The 20,258-nt window shown below is 51.0% G+C and overlaps 7 protein-coding genes across 7 annotated transcripts; 4 read left to right on the top strand and 3 right to left on the bottom strand.

The window, feature by feature from the left end:
• Nucleotides 1-1,378: 1,378 nt before the first annotated feature.
• Nucleotides 1,379-3,198, bottom strand: MIND_00626500 (uncharacterized protein; the record flags this gene model as incomplete). The annotated part of the gene is made up of 2 exons (XM_037363009.1): nt 1,379-2,708; nt 2,756-3,198. 2 exons carry the CDS (start codon nt 3,196-3,198, stop codon nt 1,379-1,381), a joined length of 1,773 nt encoding a protein of 590 aa, XP_037220930.1.
• A 1,971-nt stretch (nt 3,199-5,169) lies between these two features.
• Nucleotides 5,170-6,259, top strand: MIND_00626600 (uncharacterized protein; the record flags this gene model as incomplete). Its single annotated transcript, XM_037363010.1, has 5 exons — nt 5,170-5,194; nt 5,244-5,424; nt 5,476-5,565; nt 5,628-5,790; nt 5,840-6,259. 5 exons carry the CDS (start codon nt 5,170-5,172, stop codon nt 6,257-6,259), a joined length of 879 nt encoding a protein of 292 aa, XP_037220931.1.
• Nucleotides 6,260-9,004: 2,745 nt separating this feature from the next.
• Nucleotides 9,005-11,668, top strand: MIND_00626800 (Mitochondrial chaperone BCS1; the record flags this gene model as incomplete). Its single annotated transcript, XM_037363011.1, has 14 exons — nt 9,005-9,168; nt 9,221-9,264; nt 9,312-9,325; nt 9,383-9,418; nt 9,471-9,797; nt 9,847-10,067; nt 10,116-10,161; nt 10,210-10,454; nt 10,503-10,563; nt 10,620-10,721; nt 10,776-10,825; nt 10,885-11,116; nt 11,168-11,227; nt 11,276-11,668. 14 exons carry the CDS (start codon nt 9,005-9,007, stop codon nt 11,666-11,668), a joined length of 1,995 nt encoding a protein of 664 aa, XP_037220932.1.
• MIND_00626900 (uncharacterized protein) lies at nt 11,665-12,198 on the bottom strand (the record flags this gene model as incomplete). The annotated part of the gene is made up of 3 exons (XM_037363012.1): nt 11,665-12,009; nt 12,060-12,118; nt 12,165-12,198. 3 exons carry the CDS (start codon nt 12,196-12,198, stop codon nt 11,665-11,667), a joined length of 438 nt encoding a protein of 145 aa, XP_037220933.1.
• Nucleotides 12,199-12,739: 541 nt separating this feature from the next.
• MIND_00627000 (uncharacterized protein) lies at nt 12,740-13,925 on the top strand (the record flags this gene model as incomplete). Its single annotated transcript, XM_037363013.1, has 2 exons — nt 12,740-13,445; nt 13,498-13,925. The coding sequence occupies 2 exons, from the start codon at nt 12,740-12,742 to the stop codon at nt 13,923-13,925; spliced, it is 1,134 nt and encodes a 377-aa protein (XP_037220934.1).
• A 600-nt stretch (nt 13,926-14,525) lies between these two features.
• MIND_00627100 (EHN domain-containing protein) lies at nt 14,526-16,087 on the top strand (the record flags this gene model as incomplete). Its single annotated transcript, XM_037363014.1, has 6 exons — nt 14,526-14,844; nt 14,895-15,095; nt 15,155-15,183; nt 15,222-15,298; nt 15,344-15,615; nt 15,666-16,087. The coding sequence occupies 6 exons, from the start codon at nt 14,526-14,528 to the stop codon at nt 16,085-16,087; spliced, it is 1,320 nt and encodes a 439-aa protein (XP_037220935.1).
• A 1,005-nt stretch (nt 16,088-17,092) lies between these two features.
• MIND_00627200 (uncharacterized protein) lies at nt 17,093-18,187 on the bottom strand (the record flags this gene model as incomplete). The annotated part of the gene is made up of 5 exons (XM_037363015.1): nt 17,093-17,503; nt 17,559-17,724; nt 17,775-17,864; nt 17,911-18,091; nt 18,139-18,187. The coding sequence occupies 5 exons, from the start codon at nt 18,185-18,187 to the stop codon at nt 17,093-17,095; spliced, it is 897 nt and encodes a 298-aa protein (XP_037220936.1).
• Nucleotides 18,188-20,258: the final 2,071 nt, after the last annotated feature.

Here is a 20,258-nt window from a genome sequence, read left to right on the forward strand (position 1 = left end):
GAGCGATGGAGATGGATGGTGCGGACACTACTCGGCAGAGCGAGCTCGTCTAGCGCACCTGCCCGGTCTGAGGAGAGGAACAGGTAACGCAGCTGGGGTGCCTGGGAGATAATGTCGCGGAGGCGAGCACTGTTATTTGCCCCATAGAACCGCGGGTCTAGTTCTGTTTCGTGCCATTCGAGTCGTTGAAGGTGCTTGAGTGGCTGGGAAATAGGTCGTTGGACAAGGCTTGCCCAAAACGCGATACTGGCCCCATCTAGTGGAAGCGATGGTCGAACGAAAACCTGCAGATGTGTGCAATAGGAGAGAAGATTCGCCAACTGGATCCAGTCGGAACCACCAGCAGGCTGAGAGGGTGATAGAAGTTGCGACGGTTCTAGTGGGCCAGTTGACTTGACATACCCAGCGCTGCAACAAGTAGGCAGCTCAAGGCGCAGAATGTAAGAGCCCAGTGTAATTTCGCCGTCCTCTTTTGCTGACCGTGTCAGACCGCACATCAAGCTTTCCAACGCTGTAGCATCCCCCACGCGTACGTCTTGATAAAGCAACTCGGTCGCCAGTGCCCGGAAAGCTCGAGACACCACTACAAGTGACCGACAAGCGCTGCGCCGTGTCCTTTCGTTCTCCCGCACCCTCGCCGTGTCAGATAATTCCTGTGTCTTCTCGAATGGCCGATATCCAGCGTGAAAAGACTCATCCGATCTAGCTACGAAGCGGAATATGAGTCGCCAGATTTCGGGTGGGGCCGAAGGCATTGCGGTTTAGAGTGCTCCATGGTGGCCCGATATTTAGGCAATCCCGCGCCTTGACAGACGACACCAACCCAGTGTTGGTACCACATGGAGAGGGGCCTGTCGGTGCGACACGGACCAAATCCAAGTACAGTGATTATGTGGGCCGGCAATTCGGCAATATTCTTTCTCACTGGAGTTATAGAGGCTCTGCTATGCCCTAGAGGTTAACAGCATGTGTAGTAAGGACTGGTTTATTGAACCATTGATCATGAAACCTGGGTCTGAGTTGCAAAGTCAGCCATTTCAATGAAAATTTCTATTAGTCGTCTGAAGGATACGAGTAATGATATATAGTCAAAGCCTCATTCAAGGTTGACATGCTCTTCATTGTTCTCACTGGGACCGACGACATTGTCAGCGTCGACATTTGGACACTGAACATCGGACATTCGTGATACTCTGCTCTCAAGCAGCCAACTACTGTTTATAAATAGCAAATCAAATAAGAGAAGGAAGTGCATATGTCGCATAGAAGTACAAGACCATAGACGCATACATGGTTGGAACCAGCCACTAGACCCCGCTAATTGTACCCACAAATAGACATATATCTACACCGACTGTCACCAGGACAACCCACACCTTCAGCTCACGTACAACCTAGCGGGCTGACGCTGCGAGAAGACCGCGACAAGGAGGGCACCGAAGATGAACCCCGTGATGAGACAGGACGCTGTTTCGGCGAGCGAATACGAGAATGGGTTGACCGGTGTTGCTTCCAATTGCTCAACTTCAGCTGCTGGCATATCAGAGTGGGCATCCGATTCTGACTTCTGTTCCTTCACGGGCTCCACACGCGTGTCTGCTTCCGACGGCGCAAGAACAAGAGGTTCCGACGATGGCGACTCCGAATGATGCGGTATCGTTGGCCGCAAGACAGGGGAAGACGGTGGTGTCAACGGTGCTTGGGTCTGATGCCCTTCGGGTTCCGAATAGATATATTTCTCCAGCGCCGCATCGACTTGTTCCACCAGTGGCTCAGAGTTTTTGCGGTGAGATGCTTGTGTGGGGGTACGGAGACCGCATTCAAGGCACTTGTCAGCATTGCCTGGCCTTGGTGGCACAGGAGCGACACTGGAAGGAGACCTTGAAACAAGCGAGGGAGGTGGTGTTGGGGGTGGTGTAGGCAGGTGGGAGTAATCGCGTTGGATCGGTGAGCAGAGGGGAAGATCAGATGGATAGAGGGTCTTTCGTTCAAGCCAGGGAGTTGTATTCTTGTCGACAGGCGACTCCAATGGCGGCGAAGGGAGATCGAATCCGCTTTGTAACACAAGACCATTGTTTTTGTTCTCGCTTCGTACTGGGACCGGTGTCAATTTGACCTTGCCGCTTGTTTCCATGTTTCTAATCTCTTCAGTAACCAGCCGACCCAGTTCGTGCACAATGGTAGTCCACTGCTCGTGCTGTTTCTCGGCTATGTCTGAAGAATATGGCCACCGCGCTATTGCCTTGGCAAGTTCGAGGACCTTTGTCAGCGCCGCATTAGAAAACATGTTCCGATCTTCAGCATTTTCCAGTCCAGTCTGCACATCTTCGGAAACGGCAAGAAGTTTCACCATCCAAGCAGCCCATCCACCAAGGAAAGCCATGGCTAGCCCAACAGCACCACGAGTAGCATCATCTTTCCGAGCATCCTCAGAAAGAGCAGCGAAGAAAGTGGCCTGAACGGCGCAGAAGTTATGGTAGCTGGCCTTGCTCGGTGGACGGGGATAGAACCAGGCAACACGTGCGATGGGAATGGGAAATGTCGGAGGAGAAAGCGGGAAAGGACGAAGACAATAGGATGGGAGAGCGTCAAGCAGTTTTAGCAGAGGAACCGATGCGAGAACTGCATATTGAGGAATAGAACCGTAGACGAGGACGCTTTGCGATTCCTCTGCGTGATGGTACCATTTCCAGTGGTCAGGATGTCGTCTATCTTTGTGGTCAATATCAGCAAGAATCAAAACAGAAAGACTCACACAGCAGGTGATACCGAACGAAGAACCTCGACCGCGGTTATGGCCCGTTGAGAAATAACCGAAGCAGTCGCGTCGATGATGGCAATCTCTACATCGTGCTTGACGCCAAAATGATAACGGCGCAAGGCCTCCCAGATAGCCCACATGAAGCTGAACGACGTCGATATGTACTCTGAGGCATGTCGTGTTGTCCATTCTAGATGTTTGGCGACCTCAACATATGTCGCAGCCGGTGGATCGCGGAGTTGCTCTTCTTTGATATCAGAGTAGCGGGCGTCAAATTTTGGAGCGATAAATGCGTCTTCCAGAGGCGATATGTCGGTCTTGGGACTATGCACCCGGAAGATAAAGGGATTCCGCTCGACCAGTCGGCGGAATTCCACCGAGTCGGACTGGAAGCCGAATTGCGGGAGGTCCAATGCGTTGCAGCAATCGCAGGACATCGAAGAAGGTGGGAGCGAAGGAATGACCGGCGCTGCGGCCAGGGGGGCTGGTATAAGTGCGACCTGGGGCCTGGAGGCGTGCCGGTGGAGACACGATTTTGCGATCGCACTAAGTACATGAACACGCCGAAGCCACGCCTTTCAGAAGTTTGGCTCTGCTGACACATTCAAGTCTCATGAACTGCATCTGCGGAGACTTGTACTCCCGGGCTCCCCTGAAAAGACAGCATGCACGAAACAGTCACAGTGAATGTTGACAACGATATGGGGGAGGAAAAAAAGTGAGGCGTGACTGATGTGTGACTAAGATGAAGAAAGATTCTGCTGAGTTAGCGTAGCAAGGAGTGTCGTAGCCTGTTGCCAGCCCACTCAAAATCACCGTAGTTTGATTCGCAAAACATAGATTTAGCCTAAATATATACATTCGTCTTCGAAAAAGTCTTCTCCTAGTGCACATGCTGTAACACGCATCTATGTAGTCGATCGGTGGTTGAATGCTAGTCCAGAGGAGAAATATTGAAAAGTGACTATGGTCCTGACGAGGTCGAAATTGAAGGCATTAGCGCAAATGATAAAATGCTACCCAGATAGTCAGTGGTACAATGCCGTATCATGCCATCCGAGAAAAAGACATCAAAACACAGAAAGAGTGAAACCGTGTGATTCTGGCTCTGTTCGTCGTCAGACGGAAGGTGACTGGGTCCCTCGCTTGAATACCCTTGTAGACTAAGTAAATCCGGTTAGCTAAAGCAGGAGAACTCGTAGAGTGTCGGAGGTGCAAGGATTACTGTCCTGACTGCATATATCTAGAATGCGTGGAGCCGTGAGACTAGAGGCAGAGTCGACAATATATGTGGGTGATTGTTGTGGTATTTTCTGGAGGAAGGAGTCCCACTTGTCGTTGAGCTCTGGGCTTGCGGCCATTTCAAGAGATGCCACTAGCAAGAAGGAATCCGGTAGAAGGTTGACACAGGACAGTTGACTTGCCAACTAGCTCAATTCTTGGAGCTGAACCAACGCATTCAAGACAGAGACAACAGACGACCAGGCGCGACTAGTGGGTAGAAATGAATGCTGGGTGGTGTGGTACGAAAACCTCAAGTAGCAGCCAAATCGACTGTATGAATTTTCTTCGCAGATTAGATATAACCCAGGGTTGTAAGTATAGTCAGAACTTGAGAGACCCGGAAAGGCGGAAAAAGATATGAACGCAGCTATGTTTCTTCTCTTCCCTTCAAGTTGTTCTATACACAACTTCCGCCCTCGCATTCGATGCATCAACAGCGAAGTCTTTCCCACTAGCGCCTGAGAAACCTTGGTATATTCAAAAGCACACTTGAAGAGCCATCAGCTTGAGAAATCCGAAAGAGCGAGAAGGCCCATAGAAGGCGGCTCTTGAGCAAACAACACTTTTGTTGTTGGCCAAAACCTGTCTTGCATCGGATGCCGTGGCCTGTCGATTACTGTCGTTGGGCATGAAGCCAGTTGTGTCTCGTTTAAGTACTTCGGGTCCTCATAGGTTCATGATCATGATCATCATCGTCAAACAGTGTGCTGACAAAGCTGTGTTATGTCAGCGGATGGTCTTCCTTCCCAAACCATCCCAGGCACGCCAATTTGCATGCCAATGAGCAGCGACCCAGTCACCCGCAAATTGAACCAGGAACGACACTCCTCGGACAAAGCTCAGTCCCTAAAATGCATTGATTTCTCACGCAGTTGCTACTTTCCTCACCGTTCGGTGCCATCGCGCCGTAGAAGCTTCTCCAAACGGAGCCGCAGGAATTCATATGGCTACCGAAGATTTATCCGTAGTCCCAATTCTAAGGAGCGGCGTCCATGATGCAAGCCCGACCAACTTGACACAAAAATAGAAGGTTCGGATATAAGTAAGTTCATCCAGCTCAGTGATATTAGTCCTCGCTGACCGAACTCGCTCAGAAATCTATCTGGGAAATAGGCGCCAGCAACATGAGCGTCACTCATCCGTGTCTTCGTAGGTGGCATCCTCTTGATTTTGTGAGAAGGAAGTTCACGCATTACAGACATCAGAGACATCAACGACGCTCATCGCGTTTTGCAAGCTGTTCGAATGAACATACTACCTATTGTGAAACGGCGTCTGTCAATTTCAGAGCGCATGGGTCTGCGCAGCGGCAACGTATTTGTCTGGGAGGAATCGGACTCTGAGGAGGGTCTGTTGCGATGGACAGAAGGTCGACGATGGCAAGTTTCATGGCAGCACACCAGGCCTACAACGCGCTAAATATATTTCAGGTCGCAGAGTCGAATGAGAGGAGACTGTCTCATTTATGAAGAGAAGGTCCAAACAACTGAGGCAGAGAGGCGAGAGAAAGCCACACGAAGGTTTGTACAAATGATCAGTAAAACCATGTTTTTCAAATTCATCTTAATTTGACGTTGTAAAGGGCTTTCAAGTATTCCGACCTATCTCAGGCAATCCCACCTCCGCCAAAGCGTAAAGACAGACCCACGAAAATAGATGGGCTCACCAAACATGCCTACTCAGTCACAGTCAAGCTGCCAAACCAGACTGCGATAAAGAAATGGCATCTTGTTGCTTATTTCTCGGTACCGCCCAAGATTCAATGCGACCGGAGAGTACTAACTCTCGCAATAGGCCCACGAGGCGTCATTGCTTCCAGTTGTGGAGGACTATAATTATCTGCGCGCGATCGAAATACCGCGGAACGTTTTTGGGGGACACAATAGCAGATCATACGCCGGCGGCGGGTGCCTGGACGTCTTTCCCCGTCCCACCGAGCATCCAAATGCATTTCACTACCGCGCGGTCTCGCGCGACAGTTGCGGGCCTCCGTTGTCACGGTCTCCTCAATCACCTCCAACGCGAGTCTATAACACCACAGACTCCATCACCCTTCCCCCGATGTCGCCCACCATAACATTCAAGGTGCCACTGCCACCACTCTCCTCACTAGGCTGCTTCCTCCCTAAGCCACGAGATTGTTCTATCGCATCAGTTCCCGGTCTGTCTCAAGACGACCGTCGTGTCCTCGAGAAATTTCGAGTTGTTATCTGAGCTTAAGCAACCGCTGGCGTGCGCTCTTGATTCCAAACATCTGGAATGGAGGATCGTCGCCTAGACTTGTGGGCGGAAGCCTGAGAAATCCCAACACGCTAACATAGGAGAAGCGGACGGTCTGGCAGTGTTAGTTCCCATGTTTATTCACGAGTTCACAATTCGAAGGCCCCGAGTCGGTGCCGGTGGCTTAATTAAACCTCAAGCAAGCATGTTTTGCCCACGAAAATGGCTGTTGTGTGGGGAAAGGGCACGTTCGCCAACGGCAGTGTGGATATAAAACGGGAAGACATCAAACGCGCGTTACTCAGAAACCAGTGTTCTGAGCCTGGACCATATGCATGGCAAACTATTGTTCAGTCTGGCCGGGGCATAGTTGCCGGGGCCGTCGAATGCTCGACCACCCACGCTTGTCCGCGACATGGGTCATTTTCTTCATGCCCCAATACATATGGATTTATGGCCAAGCGAAATCGCATTCAAGTTGATTGAAACTTGCTTCAAGTAGGTTTGTGGGAATCCCAGAGAGACCAAATTGACCCTTAGCTAGATGATGTCGATGAAGTTGATCACAATTGAAAACCTCAACACACATTGAAACTCGTTTTTTCGTGCCTGTGCATAATTGCGGCATCCCGCCGACGAGCCCAGCAGGTTGGGTCGTCCTGGATCGAGCAACATGTGAGCATGAGACGAAATTTCAAAATACGGCTTGAGAACTTAAAGCTGACTCGCTGAACCGTGAGATCATGTGAGATCATAAAAGCAGATACCGTGCCAGACTATCAGAACTCCGTTGCGGCTTCGGACCCGCGTCGAATGACGCACTTGGCAATCGGTCGACGCCGCTAGGAAAACCGTTAGACATGCGAGAAATCTCGCACACGGATAAACTTGAGGGTGCATTTATCCGTGACGCGCGATTCTTCAGGCGCTGCAATCACGTGGTCGCGTTGGTTCACTCAGATGAATATCGTACGAATGGCTTTCATATTTCAAGGACGACTTCAGGATGGGTATCCCACTCGTTTGGGAACCACGCCGAATGCGGGCCCAGTCTTTCCAAACATCTTGCGCAAATCACTCGCCAAAAGCGCGGGCACTTCATGGGCAGCAAAATGCCCTCCCATTGGATGAGACGACTCAAACACGATCTTGCCCGTACGACGGATCCAGCTGAGACAGAATCAGTATTGAGGAAAGACAAGGAAGAAACAGCATACTTGCGAGGCAGGCCGACCAATTCGCCCGGGAAGTAGGTAACGCCCATCAGGATGCTCGGATGTATTGTGGGGTCGTAAACAGAGGGAATGAGCCCGCGTTCTTCATGAATTTCGTAGTAGATGCGGATCGACGCGGCTGGTCCTGCGCGAGAGAACCAGTAAATCGATATCCAGGTTAAAACTGCCATGTACAAGTCAGTGAAATTCGAGAATGTAATGATAGCTTACCCTCGTCGTCATCCCAAGGGTACTTGTCTGTCCAGCCTACAAGCTTCTCGTATATCCATGCAAGCAACCCAACAGGTGAGTCAGCAAGAGAGTACCCCAGCGTCTGTGGTTTCGTGCTCTGCATATGGAAATATCCCATACCACTACGCTGCATTTCCTGTGCCCGTTGTAAACCAGCTTTCTCTTCTGCTGTCATCGAGAAAAGAGCAAACAACATCGACGCGGAGGTGAACAGGTGGAATGGGTTCCAGCTGAGTTCCGGTGGACCAACACTGAAATTGCATGAGAGGGAAAATAATGAAGCCGAATTGCAGCAACGCATACACTGGCATATTGGTATGCCACGCTTTGGTGTGTTTGCCGCCATATTCGACGGCGACTTTGCGAGTAATCTAGAGAATGCGTTATGGATTGTAAAGCAGAAGGAAGCTTACAATACTGCCCCAGTCTCCGCCTTGAGTGACTACAATTCTGTGAGCGGCCGAACGTGAGAGGAGGAAATGACACACCATATTCATCATAACCCAGGGCAAGCATCAACTTGTTGCAGACCTCTGCGTACTGCTTATTTTTGAAGCCTCTCTTCTTTGGCGCCTCAGAGAATCCATAACCCGGCAGACTGAGCGCAACGACATGGAAGCTAGGGTGGTCGGGTTGAACTTCTGCCAGAAGCGGTCCCAGTTTGCGTATCTCAAAGAAACTGCCTGGCCCTAAATCATACTCGTCAGATGTTTTTATAGAGGATGTATACCACGCACACCCATGGACAAACAACAGCGGGATAGCATCCGCTAACTCGCTGCGAATATGCACATAGTGAATGTTGAGCGACCCAAACCCATCCACCTCAATGTCCCGTGTAAATTGAGGTAGCTCGTCGTTCAGCGCCTTCTCGTGTTTGCGCCAGTCATAGCCGTCTTTCCACCGTTTCACCAGTCGCTTCACGTCTGCTAGTGGGGCACCATATGCCCAGCCTGCTTCGTCAAGCTCGTCAGGAAACGCGGACAGGTCGAGTTTTGCCTTGAGGAGAGCGAGATCCTCGTCGCTGACTTGGATTCGGAAAGGTTGTTCTCCCATGGTCAGGGCAGAGAGTGCATTAGCCGGTGTCTGTTTTTTCGGTGTAAAAAAACAACTGCCGGCGTGACACGGGTGTGACGGAACGCGAAAGGTAACTTAAGCGCTGGCAAAGCGCTGGTAGTAGAAGCGCCTGTATGTCAGAGACCAGCGCTCGATGCGCTTATTCAAGTTATTGAACGCATCCTCGTGTTGGCATGACTCGGGTGCTTAAACTGCTATGCCCACGACGACCATCGCCCACCAACACAACCGGCTGACTTTCCTCCTCCGACTGCTAGTCCGCTCGTCGTTGTCCCTCAAACGATTCTTCGAGTATGTCCTCAGCCATCCACAAGGCGGGGAGCTGCTGCGCTTTGTTTTCCTCGGGACCGTCATGGAAACGTGTGGTTTGGCTCTCCAGTGTGGAACAGAATGGAGGCTAACTGATAATAAGTGGACGCGCGTTGGCTCTCAAAGTGCCTGAATTCGTCAAAAGCTGTTCGTGACAACTCTTCCCTTCTCCTTCTCACTTAACCGGCCTGCAGTCTTCCAGGTCAATGTAAGTGTCATGATCCAAGACTCAGACAGGTTGCTTATGGAGTTGTGAACGTCGCAGGCCCACTTTCCTCGTGCAGATATCTCACATGAATGGGCAAGTGACAACCATCTGCTATGTGCCCTCCATCTCACCAATATTTCGCCAGATTTCGACATATATCGAGCACCACAACGTCTGGCGGGGGTCTCGCTTCCGCACCTTTACCGTTGTTGCCAAAGACACCACTCGGATCACGGACCGGGAGGTGCCCTTCCGGAGTCACGACGGCTACCTCGATGCAGTCTATACGCAGGCATGGGATCCAGAGCTCTTCTTCTGGCGCCGCCGCTGGATTACGGTGTATGTCGACGACAACGGACTGACGTTGCAGGTCTGGAGCCTCAAACGCGGCGTTCTCGATGAGCTCATTCAGGAGGCACGGAATTTCTATCAGTCCCGCACGGTTCCTCCGCCTATCGTATTGAACGATACCGTAGGTGTCTCAAAGCAATATTTTGATCTTATAACCCTAGTTTGTTTAGTCTGGATCGCTGGTAACCGCGTGGTTTGAAGGTGGGGACTTCAGCTACACGTGGATTCTCGAGTACCTTCAAGCGCAAGACGGCATCATGAGCGAGAATGCCCAATTCTGTATATCGACGAGGCAGCCAGATGCAGGATGGTCCCGCCGTGCAAGGAACTCAACGCCAAGCACTGCAAACCAGATTCACGCGTTACCAATGCGTGCTGGGAGTGCTCATAGGTCGGTCAAAACGATATCTTTTAATTTTCAAGTTTGATTCATTGTTAGATTCCGATGGCGCAACTACTGGGTGCAAGCTAACCTCATCGCTGGAGTAAGTTAACATCTTTTTACTTGACTGATCTAATCTAATCATTGTCAGGGCCCACAAATCACCATCCTCATTCACACATCAGACAAGTCTGTCATCTTCGAATTCATCGAGGCTGCACGGGCGCACTACGCTGCAGCCTCTATGTCCCGTGTGAACGTGCATTTGACTAACTTTGGCAACTGGGGACGTGTCGTCACCAAAAGCCGCCGCGCATATTCGACGTTGATTCTCCCTGAAGGCATCAAGGAGAATCTACTTGCTGACGTGAGAGAGTTTCTGGATAATGAAGAGTGGTATACTTTTGCTGGGGTTCCACTGTTGGAACTAGCGACGTAGCGTAGTACAAGTTGTTACTGGGACGACCACGTGAGGCAATCCGTCTTGCCTCACCCGTCGTTCCAGGTATGTCGTAGTGAATACAATCCGTCTTGCCTCACCCGTCGTTCCAGCTTTGAGAGCTTGAGCCTCCGCGCACGTACCTAATTCAACATCCACATCGCCGTGGGTATCTTTTGTATGGCGAACCTGGGACTGGGAAGAGTACGACTGTGCATGCTCTGGTAGCTGCCTATATTTCTGACGGCCAATTTCTAAGCTGACTAATATTCCTCTAGGCGGGAGAATTAGGTATGGAGATTTACTTCATCTCCCTTGCGTCCCCCGGGTAAGCTGAATTCTACAAACTTGGTAATTTATAATAACCATCTGGTTCTCGCTTGTCAGTATCGATAATCACACCCTCGGCGAGCTCTTCCACTCGACACCGCCGCATAGCATCCTGCTCATCGAAGACATCGACTGCGCGTTTCCGTCGCGTATCCTCGACAGCACCCAACTTGATGAGCACGGCCAACCGACAGAGGTGCTCAAGCCGCGTTCACTTGTGACGCTTTCAGGTCTTCTGAACATTCTGGACTCGGTCGCAAGCCAGGAGGGCAGAGTGCTAATCACCACCGTACGCTCTTTCCTCTTCGTTGCTTTCTGCATCTTGACTTGACTTGCCTAGACAAATCACATCGAGCAGCTCGACCCTGCGCTTATCCGTCCCGGGCGAATAGACATGCAAGTGTGTCCAGATTGGGCCCATCATCGTTGCACCACTGAATTGTTTCAGATCAAATACAACCTCGCCACTGCTGAGCAGCTGCAAGACGTTTTCCACCGGTTCTACCCCAGCGCGGACAAAACGGGCCCCGACCTGCCCAAGATGGCGTTCCGGCCCGGCCCGGGGATAGATGTCGATGCCTTGGCGGAAGCGTTTGCACAGGCAATTCCGCAGGGCAAATACTCGCTTGCGCAGATACAGGGCTTTCTGCTCGGGTTCAAGCAGGATCCAGCCGGCGCGGTTCGGGACGTCGGCACGTGGGCGGCGGATGTCACGGCCCGGGAAGCGGAGCTGAAGGCATTGAGGCAGAGGGAAGCAGAGAACGCGCCGCCGGTGTTGCGGGGGTCGCGCTATTCGCCGGTTGGGTGGGGAAATCCATCAGGCGGGTGGGGTAATTATTAAGTAATTTTTGTTGTGTTGGTACAATAGTGGTACAATCCAAGATGAGGTACAAGTCGTCTAGATCTATAGACACGAAGAAGACGAAGGCGAAGGCTAGGGATACACGAGCGCGACCAACGGCGCAGCCAAACGACGAAGAATAAACAGGCAGTGTGGGGCATCTGAGACCATTTGTTAGGCAACCAATAAAACAAAAGAAAGCAGATGGCTACTAACCAGATGCACGAGTACATCCTGCATGAACGGGCCTCCTCCGTCTCTACTTCAGCCTCGACAGCTTTTGGCTGGAGGGCAGGTACAGCGCGAGCGACATCCTGGATGCCGACGAATGGGGCGTGTTCCTGCACCATTATAAGCATCGAGGGAATGAAAATGGAAGTGAACGACGCACAATCTCGCGAGCGACGGGCTCTGGCGCTGGCATAGGAGCAGCAGCAACGAGGAGAGCGCCTGATTTACATCAGTGAATAGCAGAAGGAAAAAAAAAAGGACATACAGAAAGCGACAACAGAGACGAATGAGCAGCGCATTTTAATTGGGTGAGAGGTGTCGCGGAGATTGGCTTTTTGGATTTAGGCCGGTCTGTGTGGGCGGGCTCGAGGGCTCAATGGAGAGCATCTCTCGTCATCTTCGTCCTTATATTCAGGCTGCCCAGGCGTCAGCATAAGGGCACTGCCGTTTTGGGAATTACTTTGAAGGGCATGGCCGGATGGGGAAGGTGCGCGTCAGAGGCAATAAACGGATGGCCCGAATGGGAAGAAGGCGAGGGGTGTTGACAGAGATTCGAAGGAGACGTCAGATGGATTTGGGTGCGCAATGTGGGCTACAAGACATAGATTTCTGGATGATGGCGGAGAAAGTTCTCAGCTTGATAGCAATTTAGAGCAGCAGATAGTGCTGCAATCATAGGCAGCGATAGAATTACCGTTATCGACTCCTTGAGGCCGTATTTGATTGCGATTGGGCAGCCACAGAGGGACGAGCGAGTGGGGTGGTGATGGCAAAATGGTGAGAACTTGAAATCTTCGACCATCACTTGTCACCCGCCGATACCTCTCATGACCTTCCCCCATGTCATTACCAACCGAGCTCGTTTGGGCAATCCTGCACCAGATTGAGGACATCCAGTCGCTCCAATCATGCTCCCTTGCCTCCTCCCACCTCCGTATTCCAGCCCAACAAGCTCTATTCACCGACTTCAAAATACCTACCTTGCGAGCTGCCGCTTGCGATGACTTTCTGCGGGACGCACCACATATTGTGGGCTACATAACGAGCCTCCGCATTGAGCTCCGTGTCATCGATCTGTCATTGGAGGATACCAAAACATATGGCAAGCAGCTAACACATATCCTCTCGCGATTCGGGTCGGTCCGCCAATGCTACCTTGACGGCTCATTCGATGTACCGACACTGCTGGTTGACAACCCCTTCATATTGTCGCAGCTAGAACGACTCTGTCCACAAGAACTCCACATTCACCGACTACGCAATATCCCCAGCAGCCTTTTCCAGCGTTTGGCTAGAATCGCGCCACGACTATCATTCTCCACCGCCTTGCTGGCTGATCACCGTGCGTCGGAGAAGGAGTATGACGTGGAGCAACTCAATTTGTGGACGTTAACCGATCCCATTTGTCGGTTTTTCGCGAACGCCAGGTTGCCGCAGCTCGTGCGTTTGAGACTCGATGTGAATGCAGACATCAATGTGGATGCATTTAAGCTTGTTGAGAACTGTGCAGAGACGCTACAGAGCCTCACGTTCATGTACTCTCCTGGTGAGTTTTATCTCTCAATTTTGTTTTGAATTCTCATTTCATGCATTCCCAGCTTCAGGAACCCACATACCTCCCCGTCCCCTTCCCATCCTCCCTACGCTACTTCATGTGACTTTCTTCCTCCGCTTTCAAGATCGCGGCTCGTCCTGGTTCCAAGAAACTGCCACTGCCATTCTCTCTCCAAGTACAGCACCGTCACTTAGACACGCCACAATCGCATATATTCCGACCTACACTCCATTCTCTTGCCCGCCCTACATCGCGCGGGACCACCTTCTCCCTCTCCTTGACGCCGTCTTGTCCCGGCATCCGGTCCGGCCCCGCCTCCGCTGGGTTTTAAATCTCATCACAGCGCACTGTCAATGGGAGCACGCGAACGAGACCGCGTTCAATGTATTCGCGGATGGGTTGAAGATGGGTATGCCGGTGATGCAGCGGGAGAGGCGGTTGGAATTCGAGAAAGTGTCAAGCAGGAAATGACTGAAAACGGAACGGCGCAAGATACGAATGTCAGAATTGCTGCGTTGTCTTTGATGCAGACCTGAGCTAATGAATGCTTCACAGAATTGATCGAGTCCTGAGTCCTTTCAAGTTCTCGACTGAATACTTGATCTTTCGACCAATGAAACCCTTCGTTTGCTTGAATCTGGAGGGTGATGCCAGTGGAAAGAAAGGCAAACGCACATAACAACTTCAACTTGGACGTAGACATGGTTTTACAACCTGAGCCTGAAGGAAATAGAGGCTTCGACCTGTCGTGTTACTGTACAAACGAGTGCTCGAATCAGAAAATTGCTTTGCCATCGTGCTGACGCTGCCGTGGAATGATATCATTAGCGCACATGAATCGTGTTGGTAGATTGTCAACTTGCTGCTGTCGAATGAGATAGCATCTATCGAGTCGGAATACCGATGAATATTCAACTCCAATAATCACAACTAGATAGACCATTCACTCACATCAAGCATAGCTTGAAGGAAAACTTGAGACGGATTTTCGCGTGTCGTCACGCCGCGTCACGATCAAGCCGGGTTGAGCTTACTTAAACGACCGGTTAATGTTCTCTCCCAACCCCGACCATGGGAGAACAACCCTTTCAAATCAACGTTAGCGACGAGCACCTCACTCTCCTCAAGGCGAAACTCGACTTGTCTGCGTTTCCTGATGAGCTTGACGAGGCAGGCTGGGCGTATGGCGCACCACTGACGGACCTGAAGCGACTGGTGAAGCGGTGGAAGGACGGCTATGACTGGCGCAAACACGAGAAGGCGTTGAACGACGAGCTACCCCAATTCACACGGGACATTGAGGTGGATGGGTTTGGGTCGCTCAATATCCACTATGTCCATATTCGCAGCGGGTTGGAGGATGCTATTCCGTTGTTGTTTGTCCATGGATGTGCGTATGCTATACAACTCAGCATTTCATGAGTTAACAATGGCTTTTAGGGCCAGGCAGCTTTTTCGAAATACGCAAAATGGGGCCACTTCTTGCACAAGTCCATCCCGACCACCCCAGCTTCCATGTAGTTGCGATCAGTCTGCCGGGCTATGGATTCTCTGAGGCACCAAAGAAGAAAGGCTTCAATAGCAAGCAGTATGCTGAGGTCTGCCACAAACTAATGCTTGCACTGGGTTACAACGAATACGGTATGTTACCTCCCCTTTTTTGTTTGTCGTCCGATGTCCGGCGACTGAGAGAACTTCAGTCACCCAAGGCGGAGATTGGGGCGGCATTGTGAGCTTTCCCCTCATATGCACTACCAAAGCTGATAGATTCTCTGGATTACTCGCAAACTCGCTGTTGAATATGGCGGCGAACACGCCAAAGCGTGGCATACGAACTTCCCTGTGTGAGCTTCAAACTGCTTTGAGTCTTGATTTTGACGCAGGCCTAGTGTTGGCCCTCCGCGATTCAGCTGGAACCCGTTTCAGGTTTTCACCTCTGCATCGATGCTGTTTGCCCTTCTCTGGATGACACCAGAAGAAAAAGCAGGGCTTCAACAGGCACAGAGCACACAGCGCCACGAACTGGGGTACTTCCAGATGCAAACTACGAAACCTCAGACGCTGGGGTACTCTCTTGCTGACTCACCTGTTGGCCTGCTCGCTTGGATTTACGAGAAACTCGTCCGCTGGACGGATAAGTATCCCTGGGACGACGATGAGGGTGAGTTCCATTCTTGTTATCATGACTCGCTTAGCAATTATTTTCTGCAGTCCTAACATGGATATCGATTTATTGGTTCTCCCGTGCCGGTCCAGCGGCCTCGCTCCGCATCTACTACGAAATCGCCCAGGAACGCGGACTTATTCCCTCTGTTTACGACCCCACGACACAACCAAGCATTCCTATGGGTATCACCTACTTCCCCGGCGAGATATTCGGTCTGCCGCGCAAGCGAGTTACTCCTCTTAGTTTTTGGTCATTCACTAAGCAAATATATTCTCAATTTTTTAGCTGGGTTCGTCGCACCGGGAACGTCGTATTCGAATCGGCACACCCGATGGGCGGGCATTTTGGGGCATATGAAGCTCCTGCGCTGTTGGCTGATGATCTGCGCAAGATGTTTGGAAGAAATGGCCCTGCGTATGGGGTGGTTCCTAAACGAGTTGGATATGCAGCACGGAGCCGTTTGTAAGATAATTTTAGCAGAATCATAACACGACCACGTGACTAGAGGCGACACCAAAAACGCACGTCTCAACGCGTCAACGATGTCCCGCTACACTTTAAGGCTCTCCCCACGCATAGAAGATCGCATTTCACCCCAGGTCTGGCAAGGAAGAAATGTTTTTCCGCTGACATTGGGATCGTCAGGAAGTTGCGAGGAGTTCTGATTACACTCAGTTTGGGAGGTCATCTGTTTTTCGAACTCATGCTTCGGTGGGTAGAAATTGTGGAGCTCAAAAAGCGTGTCATATCGGCGGGCGTTGGGTTGGTGTGCTGTTCGGCGGGCTCTTTGTAAGATGCCGCCAGTGTCTAGAGCTTTCAAGCCCTCTGAATACTCGTGCACGACGCTGGTCAGCAGGGGTGTTACAACTGCAAATGTTCTGCTACTGAACACCTCAGGGCCGGCTCAGGCTTTAAATGAGGCAAACTCGAGTTTCGGGGTGTTTTAGCCAGCAAAATGATTTTTAGTGCCCGAATTTCGAGACACTGGGTCGCGCATCCGTATGCATGGGTGCGCAGAGAAGATGTCCCATGTCAAGAAGCACAGTACACCAGCCACAATGAGACAATTGAATGCCCAACGGCCCCGGCAAGTGGTGATATCACTCGCATCGTTATTGGGCAGTTAAGCTCGACAAGAGTTGACTAGTGGCGCCTGAACCGCACTCCCGATGCGTGACTTCGCGGCGAAATGAGCTTGTTCCTGAGGGGTTGGGCTCAGAGCGACAGATTCACACCACCGTCCATCGAACATGTCATTTCCCACACAACAGCCAGTTGCGTGAAAGATTATTCCCTCCTTGAGGCTTAAACTTCGCCGGTACCGACTCGGAGCCTTCGACCTTGCGAACCACCGTATGTTGGTCGAATCTTGCGGGTTTCTCAGGCTCACGCGTAGAAATAAATGCACCATATCCCAGATGTCTGGATCGATAACGCATGATACAATGAGCACTTGACTATCGTTCCAAGTTCAAAGAATAACACGGAATTTTTCAAGGACACGACGGTCATCCTGGGACAGCGCGGCTGACGCGACGTAGTGATCAGGTGCCTTAGGGAAGAAGTGGCCCAGTGAGGAGAGCGGCGGAAGCGGCACCGAATAGACGTTAGGCGATATCGGGGGAAGGGTGTTGGCCGTTGTGGAAGAAAGCTGAGTTGGCGGTGATTGTAGTGCCAACGGAGGCCCGTAGTTTTCGCGCGGCTGGCTGGGCGAGATCGTATGATGGGCAAACGCATCTGGTGGCTCGATCGGACGAGGAAAGAGGTCGATACACCCGCCGTATGATCTGCCGTTGTGTCCACCGAAAACTCCCCGCGGTATTTCGATAGCACGCAGATAAGGGTAGTCTTCCACAACAGGAAGGAGCGCTGATTCTCGAGCCTATTTCAAGTACGTATAAGAGTTTTGTCCATCACAGAATCGGAAAAAGAATTACCGAAAAGTAGGCTACGAGATGCCATTTTCTCGTTGTGGTGTGGTTTGGTAGCTTGACAGTAACAGAGTAGGCATGTTTGGTGAGACCATCTACTTTTGAGGGTCGGTCCTTGCGTTTTGGTGGAGGTGGGACCATCTGTTCCGGCGATTCAAAACATTTGAAAGCTCTTGGGATGGAGATTAGCCTTGAATTTCAAACACACAGTTTTTGCTATACCTTCGTGTCGCTTTCTCTCGCCTCTCATCTTCTGTCGTATCGATCTTCTCCTCATAAATCAGGCAGTCTCCTCGCATCCGACTCTGAGACCTGGACAAGAGGTGAACGACCCAGCATTTCCCCTAAAGCACTGTACCATCTCTTTCCCTCTGTCCACCGCACAAGACCGTCGTCGGTGTCAGATTCCTCCCAAACGAATACATTGCCGCTCTGGAGGCCCATACGTTCTGAAGGGGACAAACGTCGTTTCACGAGTGGGAGAATGTTCAATCGAACGGCTTGAAGAACGCGATGAGCATCGTTGATATCTCTAATATCTGCAAAGCGTCAAATGCATTGCTCACAACGAAGAGGAGAGGCTTACGAAGAGCAGGATGAGTGATGCAGCAGTTTTGGTAGCTGGTCGTGTTCATTGTCGAGTGGGCAAAAGTTTTGAGAGAAGGGGACCGATGAGGACAGGTTTATAACTGTGTCAGTCCTATTCTTTGACTTTCATCATGGTCCACCCCTCAGGACCGGGACGATGCAGAAATCTCTGGTAACAGAACCGCATCATTTTCAGATTTTCGACGGCTCCGGCTGAAGAAGCACCACGGCACGATCCCGACGTCCATCGGCGGGGGGGAAAGTAGCGTTCTCGTGAGAGTCAACCAAGATATAGGCTGGCCCGTTTCTCCGAGGCATGTTCCTGATGCTGGTTGGAGACAAGCCATAGAGTGACGTAATAATCACTTGGTCATCAAACCACCACAAGCAAGATCTCCCTCTGAGACGATAATGCGTAGTCGGACGACCTGCCGACATAGCGCGTCTCTCTTTCTGGTACACTCAAATGCAGGCTGAGGGAGGGTGACACTGCACACTCACGATGCTTGTTCAAGCTCACCTGCTTCAACCCAACTTTCAAGTCGGTTTTCTCAGTTCTGCCTGAACACGACATTCAGATTACCAACGGGCAGAAATACTTAATAGATCGGATGGACTACGCACTTGAAGCTGCTCTTACCAAAGGACGCCAAAGAGCACGATTCCCAGAGAAGGCTCCTGATTCTACGGCGAAGGTTTGGATCGCATTGAGGTGATCGAGTTTGCTGAGGTGTGGCGGTCAGCGGAACGGGCCATGCCATCGTTCAAATTGTGTGTTTATCACGCTTCTTCAAGGCTTCAACTACCAAACAGTGGGACTAAATACTTCGGCAGAGAATCAGCTACTCAGTGTTTGAAAACATGATCTTGTACGACAGGGTGCTGGTATCTAATGGACTACTTACTCGCGTGCCGAGCTTCTTCAAAGTTACCCGCTCACGGGATTCACGTAGGTCATTGGCGCCAATCCAATCGACAAACGCCCCAAGTCCCGACTGCAAACTTTGAAACTTGGCTTCAACGGACGTCCCTCGCTCCACTTTCCTGGTCCGCCTAGCAATCCGACTCGCTATCCCCTTTCACCATCATGATTTCGCTAGACTCTACGACAGCGTCGCCGTTTCGATGAAGAGTCCGTGGTAAGGCTTGCATTCTAAGAGCGGTGGATTTGGATTCTTTGCTCTACTACCGACTATAACCACCTATCAGGTCTCTTCTCCGTTGTGGCGACGCGTATAAATCAACAGACCACTTCTGTAACCTCCACAATGAGTTGTGTCTGAATCGCCTATGTGTCACGATTATGGACTGCCAGTGGCTCCGACATATTTTGTGCCATTTTAGAGAATTTGGGGAAGCAAGTGTGTAAGTAGAACCCTGCGTTACCGTACTCATGAAGGTCGAGGATCGACTTTTGCTTGCGGATCTGTCGATACGGATCAATGATCGGGCTTTGGACTCATTCTCTTTCCACCAACTTCAATTTTTCGCTGTCTGGCTGCTGAGCTGCCACTGGCCACTTCTGCAACTCATAAGCTCATTTTTGATACGTCTCCCATAACTCGAGACCGCGACAATGTCATGGACTTCAATCTTCTCCGTGTATTCAGAGCAGGAGCAGTTAAACATGAAACGCTCTCGTGGACTGGTGTGTGTTGTGTCCTAGGCAGAATGGTTAGTCAAACTGACCACTCTGAAGGTCGCTTGTGCTGAATGCCAAAGGCAAGGATGCTTGCCACGCTGATTCGGGACCTTCTTTCATGTCGTTGGCCAGGCGGAAGCTCAAGTGCGACAAGAAGTTCCCGTGTTCTTCGTGTGGCAAGCACTTGGTTCATCGACTCTCGCTTCATGTATTGACGCGTCATGACTAGTTCGCAGAGGCAAGGCACACGTTTGTCCCACAGGTTCGTTGGTTTTCAAGTTTTTTTTTGGTTTGTACTGGAAATTTTCAGGTGACGCGGGCCCGTTGAGTAGGGGAAGACGGTACGCTTTATTCGACTTGCATATCTTAAGTCTACTTCTCCTCTACTCACAGCGTACAACGTTATGGCTCTTTGGAACAGGGCACCATCATTCATAACATGGGGGCTCGCATTCGAGAGCTGGAGGAAGCCCTGG

The sequence above is a fragment of the Mycena indigotica genome (genome assembly GCF_014461135.1).
Source record: "Mycena indigotica strain 171206Taipei chromosome Unknown Mind.scaff0005, whole genome shotgun sequence".
Taxonomy (NCBI): Eukaryota; Fungi; Basidiomycota; class Agaricomycetes; order Agaricales; family Mycenaceae; genus Mycena; species Mycena indigotica.